The 12,923-nt window shown below is 48.6% G+C and overlaps 1 protein-coding gene across 2 annotated transcripts in view; it reads right to left on the bottom strand.

Moving 5' to 3' along the window:
* Nucleotides 1–12,923, bottom strand: part of ANKRD6 (ankyrin repeat domain 6) — a 64,499-nt gene that overhangs the window by 19,296 nt on the left and 32,280 nt on the right. For both annotated transcript variants that reach the window (XM_040983767.1, XM_040983769.1), the window contains 3 exons: nt 7,977–8,075; nt 6,323–6,421; nt 410–508 (listed from right to left, as the gene is read on the bottom strand). In XM_040983767.1, coding sequence (XP_040839701.1) covers nt 410–508; nt 6,323–6,421; nt 7,977–8,075 — 297 coding nt within the window. The remainder of the gene's footprint in view (nt 1–409; nt 509–6,322; nt 6,422–7,976; nt 8,076–12,923) is intronic.

Here is a 12,923-nt window from a genome sequence, read left to right as displayed (position 1 = left end):
GGCTTGCTCACATCCTGAGTGAGGGACACCCTCAGCTGGGGACACCCCCAACTGGGGACACCCCCAACGTTGCTGGGACCTGCCCTCTGCGGACACTGGGGCCTCCCTGGGCGGCTTGCCATCTTGTGCGTGCTATTGATGCTACCTGAATGGGACTTTCCTAAAGCATTACAGGCTTCCTATGCCATCACTGGCCAAACACATGCTGGGAGAGACAACAAACCGAACTAAGCGGAAGACCAAAAGGAAAAGGCTGGGGCAAAAGCAGTCTTTGTAATGTTGGTTCTTCTTGTGTCCCGCAAAATATTAACACTCTAGAAAGACAGCCCCCAGCACAACCCCCGTTTTACTCTCTAGGTGCCTGGGTTATTTTCCCGAGGCAGCCACGCAGTGTGGCTCAGTCACCCACGCTGTTTTTGAGGTCGGCCCGGGAACCGCCTAGCAGGAGGACACGTGTGCTCTGGCAGTGGCAGTTCTGGCAGGCCAGGTGCAGAGCCGTGTTCCCAGCCTGAAAGAGAAGCAGAGAGAAGAGAGGCCATGTTAGACCTGCACACTTTGTGCGAGGCTGTACTTACTCAGGGTCAAAGTCACGGCACTTGCCCTCTGTCCCTTAATGCGTAGTCCCAGTGGGGTAAGGGGCTTCACCATCTGGAAGCCACACAGACTGAAGAGTTCTGTTATCAAACCAAGGTTCCAAGAACTCACTCTGCCATGTAGTAACTGTAAGCCACTGAGTGAGGTCCTACAGACACGGGATTGCCTTCCTGGGGAGTGGCTCCTGACCCTCCACCCGAGCCCATAGCAACGCACTGAGTGCCTCGGAAGACATGTCTTTCAAAACAGTTTAACACTTTAGGTATTATCATTTGAAAGGTAGAATTACAGAGACAGGGAGATATGTAGATAAATTTTCAGCTGCTGGTTCACCCCCAAATGATAGCAATGGCTGCAGCTGGGCCAGTCCCAAGTCAGGAGCTTCTTCTGGGTCTCCTATGTGCCTTCCCAGGCCATTAGCAGGGAGGTGGATTTTAAGTGAAGCAGCTGAGACTCGAATTGGTGCCCATATGAGATGCCAGCACCATAGGGAGAGGCTTAACTTGCTATGCCATGGTGCCAGCCCTGGAAGACATCTTTTTTAAAAATCATAAAACATTATGCACCTGTGTGGCTTGGAACTTCTCTCAGAGTTGGCTTCCTGTGTAACCTGGTAAGATTTGTGGCTGCAGGGCTCAGCACAGGATGGTTAAAAGAAAAGCAAGCAAGCAACAAACCACATCCTGAAAGTACAGTCTAGTGGCAACTGGGACTAAACTTACAGACCTTTTTCAAATCATACATTCTTGCATGTTTCCTGAGATATCAGAATCTTAATGTTTTTAACATAGGACTGGAAACTATGAAACTACTGGAGGTAGAGTGAAACACTCCAAGACCCTGGCACAGGCACAGGCAGTGACTGACAAATGAACAAATGGGACTGCATCAACTAAGATGCTTTTTTGTCTGGCAATGGAAACTATTAATAGAGTGATGCAACAGACAACAGAATGGGGGAGGGGGCAATATTCACAAGCTATCTGTCTGATGAAGGATTAATATCCAAAATGTATAAGGAGCTCAAGAAATTCAACAACAATAGCACAAGCCAGTTAAGAAGCATGTAAGGGGCTGGAATGGACATCTTTTGAAAGAAGAAATGCAAATGGCCACCAAAGTGTGGCTCCCTGTCCCTCAGGGGAGAAACTGCAAGAGGCTCCTGGCTCCGGCCTGGCTCAGTGGGGGTGATGGCGGCCTGGTTGGGAACACACCAGGGGATGAAGATCTCACTGTCTCCGCTCTCTGGATACCTCAGACTTTCAAAATAATAATTATTTTAAGAAGCAATGGCCAATAAACACATGAAAAATGGTATCATTAGCTACTGGGGAGGTGCTAAACAAAACCACAGTGAGCCATTGTTTCACTCCAATAAGAATGACTATCATCCCAAAGTCAGCTTAATTCACAACAGTTAAGATGTGGGATCTAGATATTCTAGACAGATAAAGAAAATGTTGTCTGGACACATGATGGACTATTACTCAGCCATGAAAAAGGAATGGAATCCTGACATCAGCAACAAAATGAATGCAACTGTGGATCATTTCTCTCGGTTAAATACACCGGAGAAGAAAAATTCTGTGGTTTTTTTTTTTCTCATGAGGAAATTAATACAGCATGAAAAATGCATACATGTCATATTATATACGATAGATATAAATGTTGTCCTCACTGAATTATAGCATTGACATAACAGCATACCCTTTCCTTAATCTGATTCCTATTATGAACTCTACTTATTTGGTAGTATTTGCTTCCAAGAAAAATGGTATACATGTATGTCTATAATATTTACATAGGAAGAAAACATTGCAAAATAGGAACAATTGTTAAATCTACGTGTCTTTCTTGAACTCTGTTTCCAGGCCACAAACAGCGAGTTGGATCTGAAGTGGAGCAGCCAGGACTCAAACTGGCACCCAAATGGGATGCCAGTGCCACAGGCCAAGGATTACCCTGCTACACCACAGCTCCAGCCCCACTTGAACTCTTCTTTACACTTGGCTGTAATGTTTGAAGTATTTTAAAAATAAAGTGGAAAAAACAAACAACAATAAAAGAATGACCAAGAGGTGAGGTGACAGCGCTGTCAGCCACCCGGCCCACGGGCGGAGACCTCGGCACTTTACCATGGCAAGCCGCGGTCAGAGCATGTCACAGGACAGAGCTGTGTGGCATGCACAGGCCTTCCAGGGGAGTCCAGGGGCGCGAGGCTGCTGCTCACCCTCAGCACGGCAGCAGAGCTGGGTGTACCCGCAGCAGCTGGACCTGCGCTCTGGCGGCTCTGTTGTGCTCCGGACTGCCAGCCTGCAGAAGTCAGCAGGGTGGAGCCCTCCAGCTGCCTACTTGGGCTGCTAGATTCCCCACTTCTGGGAGGAGTACTGGGCACACAAAAATAAACAAAAGCAGACCGGGTCCTGCTTGGTTACCTCCCCTTCTGCTTTCATAACTGCAGGGGGGCTGGGACTTTGGTAGTGTTGGTCACCACCTGGATAACAGAGCATGGCCGGCCTGAGCTCAGAAACCACCTGAGGGTACACCTGCGCCCCTCTGGGGGACTGACTGGCATGGCTGTGCTGGAGGGCAGGGTCAGGGCTGTCTCAGCTTGAGCACTTAAGTCCCTAATTGTGATAAACCCCACACTTTAGGGTAAATGGGGATAGCCATCACCCTAAGGCTGGTCATCAGCGATTTCGTTTTTTACCTTTTGTTCTCCCTTTTTTGTTTCACATTGCCCACAGGCAGCTAGAGAACCAAGGCAAACTTAGTTCTCAAAAACAAAGGGTCGGGGCTCCAGAACACTCAATCCCCTGTGCCAGCACTGGGCTCCTGGCTTGGTGCAGTGTGGGGTTGCTTCTTGGCAATCACTAAAGATGTGATGAATGAATCAACAGGTGAAATACAAGGAATCTGAAGGTGCTGGAACTACACTCTACCAATTGTAAAGGAAATACTGGGGTCACAGTGAGCAAGTTGCTGCTCGGGGTGGCCTAGTATGATGTCTCAACTGGCTAGCCCTCCCCTTATAAACACCAGGATCCCAAATGGGTGCTGGTTCATGCCCCAGCTGCTCCACTTTCCATCCAGCTCCCTGCTTGTGGCTTGGGAAAGCAGTGGAGGACAGCCCAAAGTCTTAGTACCAAGCACCCACGTGGGAGACACGGAAGAAGCTCCTGGCTTTGGATGACTCCGCTCTGGCCATTGCATCCATTTCAGGAGTGAACCAGTGGATGGAAAATCTTTCTGTCTCTCTGTAAATCTGCCTTTCCAATAAAAATAAATCTTAAAAAAAAATATTGCTCAGGCTGCTTGCATTCCCTATTGGAGTAAATGGGTTTGAGCTCTGGTTCTGCTTTAGATCTGGCTCCCTGATAACGTGAACCATGGGGAAAACAGCAGATGATGGCTCAAGCACTGGTGTCTCTGCTGCCAATGAGGGAGGCTTGGATTGAGTTTCTGGCTCCCAGCTTCAGCCTGGGCTGTCCTGGGCATTTGGGGTGAACTAGTGTGAAAGAGCTCTTGGTCTGTTTTTCAAATAAAATGAAAATTACATTAAAAATTTGAGAATGAGGACTGGCACAGTAGCCTAGTGGCTAAAGTTCTCGTATTGCATGCACCAGGATCCCATATGGGTGCTGGTTCTAATCCCAGCAGCCCCACTTTCCATCCAGCTCCCTCCTTGTGGCCTGGGAAAGCAGTCAAAGAAGGCCCAAAGTGTTGGGTCCCTGCACCCACGTGGGAGACCTGGAAGAAGCTCCTGGCTCCTGGCTTTGGATGGGCACAGCTCCGGCCGTTCTGGCCTCTTGGGGAGTGAATCTTGGGGACAGAAGATTTTCTCTATGTCTTCTCTATATCTCACTTACCAATAAAAAAATAAATTTATGGGGCCTGACGTGGTGGCCTAGCAGCTAAGGTCCTCAGCTTGCATGTGCCGGGCTCTCATAGGTACTGGTTCTAACCCTGGCTGCCCCGCTTCCCATCCAGCTCTCTGCTTGTGGCCTGGAAAGGCAGTCGAGGATGGTCCAAAGCTTTGGGACCCTGAACCCACTTGGGAGACCCAAAAGACACTCTGGACTCCTGGCTTCTGATTGGCTCAGCCCTAGCCATTGCAACCGCCAGTGAACCATTGGACGGAAGACCTTCCTCTCTGTCTCTCCTCCTCTCTGTATATCTGCCTTTCCAATAAAAAAAAGTTTAAATTTTTTTTTAAAGATTTATTTTTATTATTTTGTTATTGGAGAGGTGGATATACAGAGAGGAGAGACAGAGAGGAAGATCTTCCATCCGATGATTCACTCCCCAAGTGAGCGCAGTGGGTCAATACTATGCCGATCCGAAGCCAGGAGCCTCTTGCGGGTCTCCCACGCGGGTGCAGGTTCCCAAAGCTTTGGGCCGTCCTCGACTGCTTTCCCAGGCCACAGGCAGGGAGCTGGAAGGGAAGCGGGGCTGCTGGGATTAGAACCGGCGCCCATATGGGATCCCGGGCATGCAAGGCGAGGACTTAACCACTTGCACCACCGCGCCGGGCCCAAAAAAAGTTTAAATTAAAAAAAAAAAATTTAGAATGGATTTCAAATTGTTTTCTCCAAAATGAATATTTAAATTTCATTTTTCCCACAAATGGTCTGAAGCACGCTTATGTAAATATTAAGTTCTGGGACATGGAAGATATTTGATTTTGTACCCCTTTGTCATGTTTCTCAGCAAATTGAGAACATTATCTTTAAAACAATTAGTAATCTGAAAGAGAGAGACAGAGAGATAGATTGACTGATTTTCCAACGCATATGACAATCAGGTTTGGGCCAACAGAAGCCAGGAACTGCATCCAGACCTGCATCTGCTGGGCAGGGTCTCAGAATGTTCATCACCAAGAAGCTAGATTGAAAGTAGAACATCCAGGACTTGAACCAGCCACCTTAATAGGGGATGCAAGCATCTGAAGCAGTGTCTTAACTTGTTCTCCTGCAAGACTTACACCAAAACAGTGATTTTAATATTAACTCTATCCTATAGTTTGAATGCACTGTAATTTTAAGTCCCCAGCATCTTCCTCCTTGCCTTCCTCGGGGGTCACTGCTATCGAGGGCATCCCATTGTAGGTGTTTTACCAGCAGGTGTACCACTTCCTGAGAACATAGTCCCAGGAGTTACTGGGTAAAAAGACAGCAGCGGAGACCTTTGCCTGAGGTGCTGCCATCCTATGTGGGCACCAGTTCATGACCCAGCTGCTCTACTTCTGACCTGGGAAAGCAGCAGATGACGGCTCCAGTCCTTGGAACCCTGTCCCACATGGGAAACCCACAAGAAACTTCTGGCTTCAGACTGGCTCTGCTCCAGCCATGTGGGGGAGAGACCAGCAGATAGAAGATTCTGTTTCTCCCTCTCTTTGTACTTACTACACTACTTTAAAGTAAAAGTACATTGAGAAGGAAAGGAAAAGGAAAAGGAAAAGGAAAAGGAAAAGGAAAAGGAAAAGGAAAAGGAAAAGGAAAAGGAAAAGGAAAAGGAAAAGGAAAAGGAAAAGGAAAAGGAAAAGGAAAAGGAAAAGGAAAAGGAAAAGGAAAAGGTCCATATCCTCTGCATATGGACCTCCTGCATGGGCTGGGGGACCACTTGGCCTGGTTCCCACATCCCTCTGAGCTGTGGCCCATCTTGCTGAGGCCCCCCCATCCCACAGCCAAGCAACCCCAGCCCAGCCCCGCCCCCCCATGATCCTCACCTTATTCTTGGCAAGTACATTTGCTCCTGCTTTAATGAGCAGCTTGGCAGACTGGCTGAAACCGTGCCAGGACGCTTCGTGCAGGGCTGTATTCCCGTCCTAAGGGACACATGGGGGACAGGGCACACCACTCAAGACCCAGTTCTTTTCAGAGTCATCAACACTCCTGTGGATGCAGAGAACAGCTGGAGTGCCAGTTCTCCACATTACCCCCAAGAACCACATGTGGGAAAAGCCATGGTTACCACTCAGACGCCACCTGGGCGCCAGGCCTCCAGCTTCAGACGCGGGCTGACAGGAGTTCTCACTCTTTAGGAAGCAAACCACCCAGTCCATGCCTTCACAGCTCTGCCCCTGGCACCAAGGAGGACCCACAGAGATGGGGCAAAGGAGGAGTCCAAGAGTCTGAGCGCCTGACAGGTGGTGGTCACCCCCCCAAATTTCTTTCTAAATCAAAGTTGAATTTCATCCAACTCCATCCAATAGCCTCAGCATCCCCAGCAGCTGAATAGGCCCTGAGGAAGCAGTGCTCTGTAAATAAGCTCGAGGATCCTCAACACGCAGTTTGCAAATAAAGCCAATAAACACAGCTCAGATTTGCTTTCCTCACTACAAAGGAAGAAAGAAATATTCCTACTTGCAATGAATTTAGTGGGATGGGAAGAAAGCTGTCCCAGGGGAGGGAGTGGGACAAGGGACAGTGGAGACCTCCTGTGTTGCACCAGCTCTAACCCTAATTGGGATGGGGATCAGGGTGAGAGTCAGGATTGGGGTTAGGGTTAGGGATAGCCTAGTCTGGATCCAGGCTGGTCACCAAGGGGCTGTGCAGGTTCTCCAGCTATGTCAGAGGTCCCCATTGGTGGCCCTTGAGACTTCCTGGAAATATGTACAAAAGAGTCAAGCCCCAATGTTGGTAACACAATGGGAGTCTAGGGTCCCCAAGGCAGAGTGGGGTGTGGGGAGGGGTGATTAGAAACCATTAAAGGAGGAGGACCCTAGGGGTCCCTGGTGAGGGTGCTATAGACTGCTAAATGCTAAAATGAGGATAGACAAGAGACAGCTGAATAGTACCCTGTAGCCATTTTAAGGTGTATAGAAGCTGGTTGTATATAAACTAAAATCGAAATGTCAATGAAGTAGTCACAGGATGTGGTTAAGAACTTGCATTTTGTAACATATTGGCTACTCAGTACTATGACAATTCCATAATGTTGTAAATTGTTGTTGATATTATGTTGGGGGGTTCTAATTAATCAGGATGATATTCTGCCATCTCTACCTTCAGACCAGAGATGGTCTCCCCAAGAAACAGTTGAATGTATCTGGACAATTAGATGCTGGACTCTTTGCTTGGTATATGTTTGCAACGAAAGAATCTCAACTGAATTTGATCTGTAATACTGCAACAAGGTGGAGGAATCCACCATGGGGAAAGGGTATGGGGAGGGGTTGGGGGAATCCCAGAGCCTATGAAACTGTGTCACATAATGCAATGTAATTAATTAACTTAAAAAAATGGCTGGCTGGGGTGCCAGATTCTCTTTTAAAGGAAATCTGGCTGATCTTCTCATGCTGGCTCATAAATGGCAAGACTCAGAAATGACAGTCCTGAGCTCCCTGGAGTGCCCTGCTCACCCCTCTACCAGCACCTCACCTTGTCCTGCCGGTCCAGGGCACAGCCCTCCTGGATGAGTGCCGCGATGACCTCCGTGTTCCCCACCACTGCAGCCCGGTGCAAGGCAGTCTGGTCCCCCTGTGAAGTGACAGAGGCAGTCACAGCAGTCAGCTCCCCCAGCACAGTCTTGCATTCAGACACAAGGACAAGTCACGGCTGCTCATGAGCAGACCAGTTACTGGCTGAAGGGCTCAGGCACAAGGCACGCTTGGTGGCCATTAGTATATGACACACTCTGGCTTAGCCACCTTCTTCACAAACCCAAAGAGGCCCTTAGGCCAGTGGCAATTGGGGTCTGCATTGTGGTACAGCAAGTAAAGCTGCTGTCTGCAATGTCAGCATCCCATATGGGTGCTGGTTTCTGTCCTGGCTGCTCCACTACTGATCCAGGTCCCTGGGAGTGTACCTGAGAAAGCAGAGGAAGATGGTCCAAGTGCTTGGGACCCTGCCCCTGGCTTTGGCCTGGCTCAGCCCCGGTCATTGTCACCATTACAGAAAGAAGCTCTCTTTCTCCCCCTCTCTCTGTAACACTGCCTTTCAAGTAAACACATCTTCTTCATTTTGTTTTAAGTCCAATAACAAGAATAGCCTTCCCTTGGACAATCTCAGAATAAGGGTCAGGATTATCCTGTCACTACAGGGACATAGTTGTTCAATGTGTAAAGGATGGGAGTGGGAACTGGGCTGTGTCAGCAACTCCCAAGGCCTCTGGCTTGCAGGACACCCTGCTGCTCTGTCAGCTGGTGACATTAGCAGTGTCATTTGGTCACGGACTCCTGCTAGCCAACAGCAAGGCAGGGCTCTGTCCTGCTGCATCTGCGCACGGGATGACCGCAGCCTGTCCCATGTGGCCTGTTTCCCAGCTCCATCCTCCCTAAGTCCTCTCTGACTTAGGCTGACCCCTTTCCTCAGCGGATCAGATTCCTGGGATTGAAGATTTTTTTTTTCCTCCTTCTGGTGCCAAAGGTAACTTGTTTCTTTCCCTTAGATGCAGTGGAGAGAAGGACAAAATGCTCCCTGAGGTAAGAAGGTCAAGGCTGTTACAGGAGAGAGCCCTGAAGTCTGTAAGAGCACACCTGATTTCTGCCAGAGAGCCAGAAGTTGAGTTGGCACAAATCCGATGGAGCTCGTGGTCCAGGCTTGTAAGGTGTGATGGGTGGCAGAGTGGCAGTTTTGGAAAAGAATGGGCACAGGGCAAGGGAGCCGGGGCACCTGGGCCACACACAGCTCTAGGAGACACCCACGGCCTCACTGGGACGCAAGAGCTTCACCTGTGTAAGGAGGAGGTTGGTGCTCCCTTCCCTCCTGTGAGTTCTGTCTAAAGGACGCTGCTGGGCTGAGCGCAGCAGGTGCAAAGGTGAGGGGGGCTGACAGGTCATCAGAGAGGATAGATTATGATGTATCCAGAGTGCCAGTTTGAGGCCTGGCTGCTCTGCTTTCCATGTAGCATCCATCTATTGAGGCTGGGAAGGCAGTAGAAGTCACTCGCCATGTGGGAACCCTGGCTGGAGTCCCGGGCTCCTGGCTTCAGCCTTGGCCATTGTGGCCACTTGCAGAATATGAACCAGCAGATGGATACTCTCTCTTTGTGCTTTTCAAGTAAATAAGTCTTGAAAAACAAATTAACGAGTCTTTCTTTAAAAATACATATGGGGAGGTGATTTTTATTTTTTTCTCTGTGGTTTTACATATTTTCCAACATTTTATATTTAACTCGTGATTTGACGTGTCAGGGAAGATGCATAGTGCCTAAGGAAGTCTGTGGGGGCATGCTCAGGCTTCCAGGCCAATAACCGTGATGTCACCCACGGTCTTTCATCGGCACTGCTTTCACCTCCCTGCGCCTTGGCTCCTAGACTCTCAGTCCCATTACCTACTAGGCTGACGCTGGTTTCCATCTTTCTAGCTTCTCAGACCTAGCCACAGTGCACCCTCCCTGGGGTCTATGAAGTCAAACAGTGACCCAGGCACTGCATCCATAGAGGATGGGGTGCATCTCAGGGAAAACGATGGGAATGGGGGAGGTAGTCTTCAAATAGTTCAGAGAGGGTGGGCGTTTGGTGCAGCAGTCAAACCCTTGCTTGGGACTGCACACCTTGTATCATTGTGCCTGGGTTGAGTCCCAGCTCTCTGCTTTCCTGAAAACACACATCCTGAGAGGTGGCAGACAAGGGAAGGCTCACATCCTGGGCCTTGCCATCGCTGGAGGAGACAGGAAGCTCCTGGCTTTGACCTGTTGCAGCCCTGCTTCCTGCAGCCATTTGGACAGTGAGGGAGTGGATAGAATATCTCCATTTCTTTAATAAAAATTTTTAAGAAGAGCAAAATTCATTTTAAAAGAAAACTTGACAGAAACTGTGTATTATGAAAGAATTAAGCACAGATTTCCAAGTCTTTTCACCAAAAGAAACTTATTCTGTAAGTTTCATTCTCCAGGAGCTTTTTGACCTGCCCTCACATTTCTAGACAAGATTTACTTGCCCAAAGAAGCAATCATGAGATATTGCTTAAGTCTTAACTTTCTAAGACTTTCATAAGAACGTCTAAGGCTTCCTAGGTCTCTATAAGAATGGTGTGGATGCTCCTAAAAGGGGCCTCTTGTAATTATGGGCCTGCTGAGAAAGATGGTGCTCTGTGAGCAAGAATAGGGGAGACAGCCAGATTTCCAGTTGTGGGGTGCTGTCAAGATCCCCACAGACTGCAGACCAAAGACAAAGATCCAAAGATCCTTTGGATGTGATGAAGGTTGGCACTGTTTGTGTTGTGTGGACCATGTGGGCAACAAGCTCTGTGCACATGGCTCATGTCAGCCACTCTGATGCACATGTCACACGAAAGGCTTCACCGGTTAGCGTTCAGGTCAAATGTGGCCCCACAGCTCCCAAGTGGCCCAGTAAATTATGCATGGAGGCAGTCTTGGAGTCTGCGTGGCACTGTCCCATGTGACTTGCTTGCATCAGCTGCCTACTGAGCACGCCTCCCTCAAGACAACCGTCTTCCAGGAGACCCCAGCCCAATGCATTGGCCAGATCCAACCATAGACCAGTTCTCATGAGTGTATCTCCTGACAGGCCTCCAGGTGCCATCCCAAGACCTCAGAGCCTGGGTCCCAGTTTCCTTGGTCAGCTAAATGCCTCTGCTGCTGTGCCCCTCACAGCTAGCTATGCTCAGTTTGACTGTAAGCTTTGTTACCACTCACTGTGATGGGTCTGGAGGACTAAGACTTTCACTGCCTTTATCTGGCTTTTAAAAACTAACCACTTCTTGGTGCCTGTCACAGTGGCTCAACAGGATAGTCATCTACTTGCAAGTTCTGGTATCTCATATGGTTGCCAATTTGCATCTCAGCTGCTCCACTTTTCATACAGCTCCCTGCTTGTGGCCTGGAAATATTTCAACAGTTACTTAATCTTAGTGGAAAATTGGTCAGATAACTGACCCTGCTGCAGTCGATGGTCTCTGAGTGAGGTTGGGCACATTGTGTTCTGAGGTGGAGTAGGTCCAAGGTGATACTCCAAGGCATCTCTGCTTATGTGCTTGGGGTCTCCTGGAGCCTTTGATTCTCACTGCAGTAACTTAAAAGTGGCCAAGTTTGGGGTGTGTGTTTGTTTCTTAATAGAAAGACAGATTGAGAGAGAAGGAGAGAAAAAGATCTTCCACTCACTGGTTCACTCCCCAAATAGCTACAAGCTAGAACTAAGCTGATCCAAAGCCAGGCCCAGGAGCCAGGAGCAGCTTCTGGGTCTTCCACGTGGGTACAGGGTCCCAAAGCTTTGGGCTGTGCTTGACTGCTTCCCTAGGCCACAAGCAGGGAGCTGGATGGGAAGTGGGGCTGCCGGGATCAGAACTGATGCCCATATGGGATCCCGGCACATGCAAGGCAAGGACTTTAGTTGCTAGGCTGCCCTATCTTATGGTTATTTCTAACGTGGCCAAGCCAGCCAATTCTGGGTAACACAGTTGGGCTGGAATTCAAATAGGCAAGTCCTCTTGCAACCTGTGAAGGCAATAAGCTTAGCGTGGTCTTAAAACAGACCAGGTGTCCCTTTGGGGTTGGGGTTGTATCTTGATGGCATCATCAAGTTAAGTGGCTCAGCATACTGCTTTAGCTGCTGTCAGAATCCAAGCAGTAATTGATGAATAACTAATGGAAGGAAGCATAAAGAAGAATGTTGCAGCTGAAACTGAAAAGCCAGCAACCTTGTAGGTTGGCATTTTGAATTGGGACATGCTGACCCATTTGCAAAAGTACATGAGCTGCCAGCTCTCAGTTTTTCTGAGACATTGATGATGCTTTTTATGCAGGATTAAAAAAAACATTTATTTTATTTTTGAAAGGCAGATTTACAGAGAAAAGGACATACAGAGAGGAAGATCTTCCATCCGCTGTTGACCTCCCAAGTGGCTCCAATGGCCGGAGTTGAGCCAATCCAAAGCCAGGAGCTTCTGGGTCTCCCATGAGGTTGCAGGGTCCCAAGGCTTTGGGCTATCCTCTACTCTTTTTCCAGGCCACAAGCAGGGAGCTGAAATGGGAAGTGAAGTAGCCAGGAAATGAATCATCATCTTTATGGGATACTGGTGCTTGCAAGGTGAGGCTTAAACGAGTAGGCTACTGCGCTACAGGAATTTTTAAGAGCTTTGTAACCTTTGAATCTAGGTGGTTGTTATTAAATACATGTGATGTTCTTTCCCACGCAGTGAAAGAAGAGTGAGCAGAGCATTTGCAGATTCACGGGTTTATGGAAGAGAGCCCAGTCATGGCAGGGTAGAGGACAGCCCTGCAGGTGCACAGGCAGGCATGCCACAAGGAAGCTCAACACAGATTAGGGGCACAAAGCAAGTTGCTGACCTCATTGTCTCCCTCTGATCTTCTAGGGTTCTTGCTAGCCTTTCTTCTCTGGTTTTTCTTATTTTTTTCTTCCTTCA

This window comes from Ochotona curzoniae, unplaced genomic scaffold (assembly GCF_017591425.1).
Source record: "Ochotona curzoniae isolate NIBS_2020 unplaced genomic scaffold, NIBS_Ocur_1.0 contig_3819, whole genome shotgun sequence".
NCBI classification, from domain to species: domain Eukaryota; kingdom Metazoa; phylum Chordata; class Mammalia; order Lagomorpha; family Ochotonidae; genus Ochotona; species Ochotona curzoniae.
The sequence above is the reverse complement of the archived record's forward strand: the minus strand, read 5'-3'. Positions and strand labels throughout refer to the sequence as shown.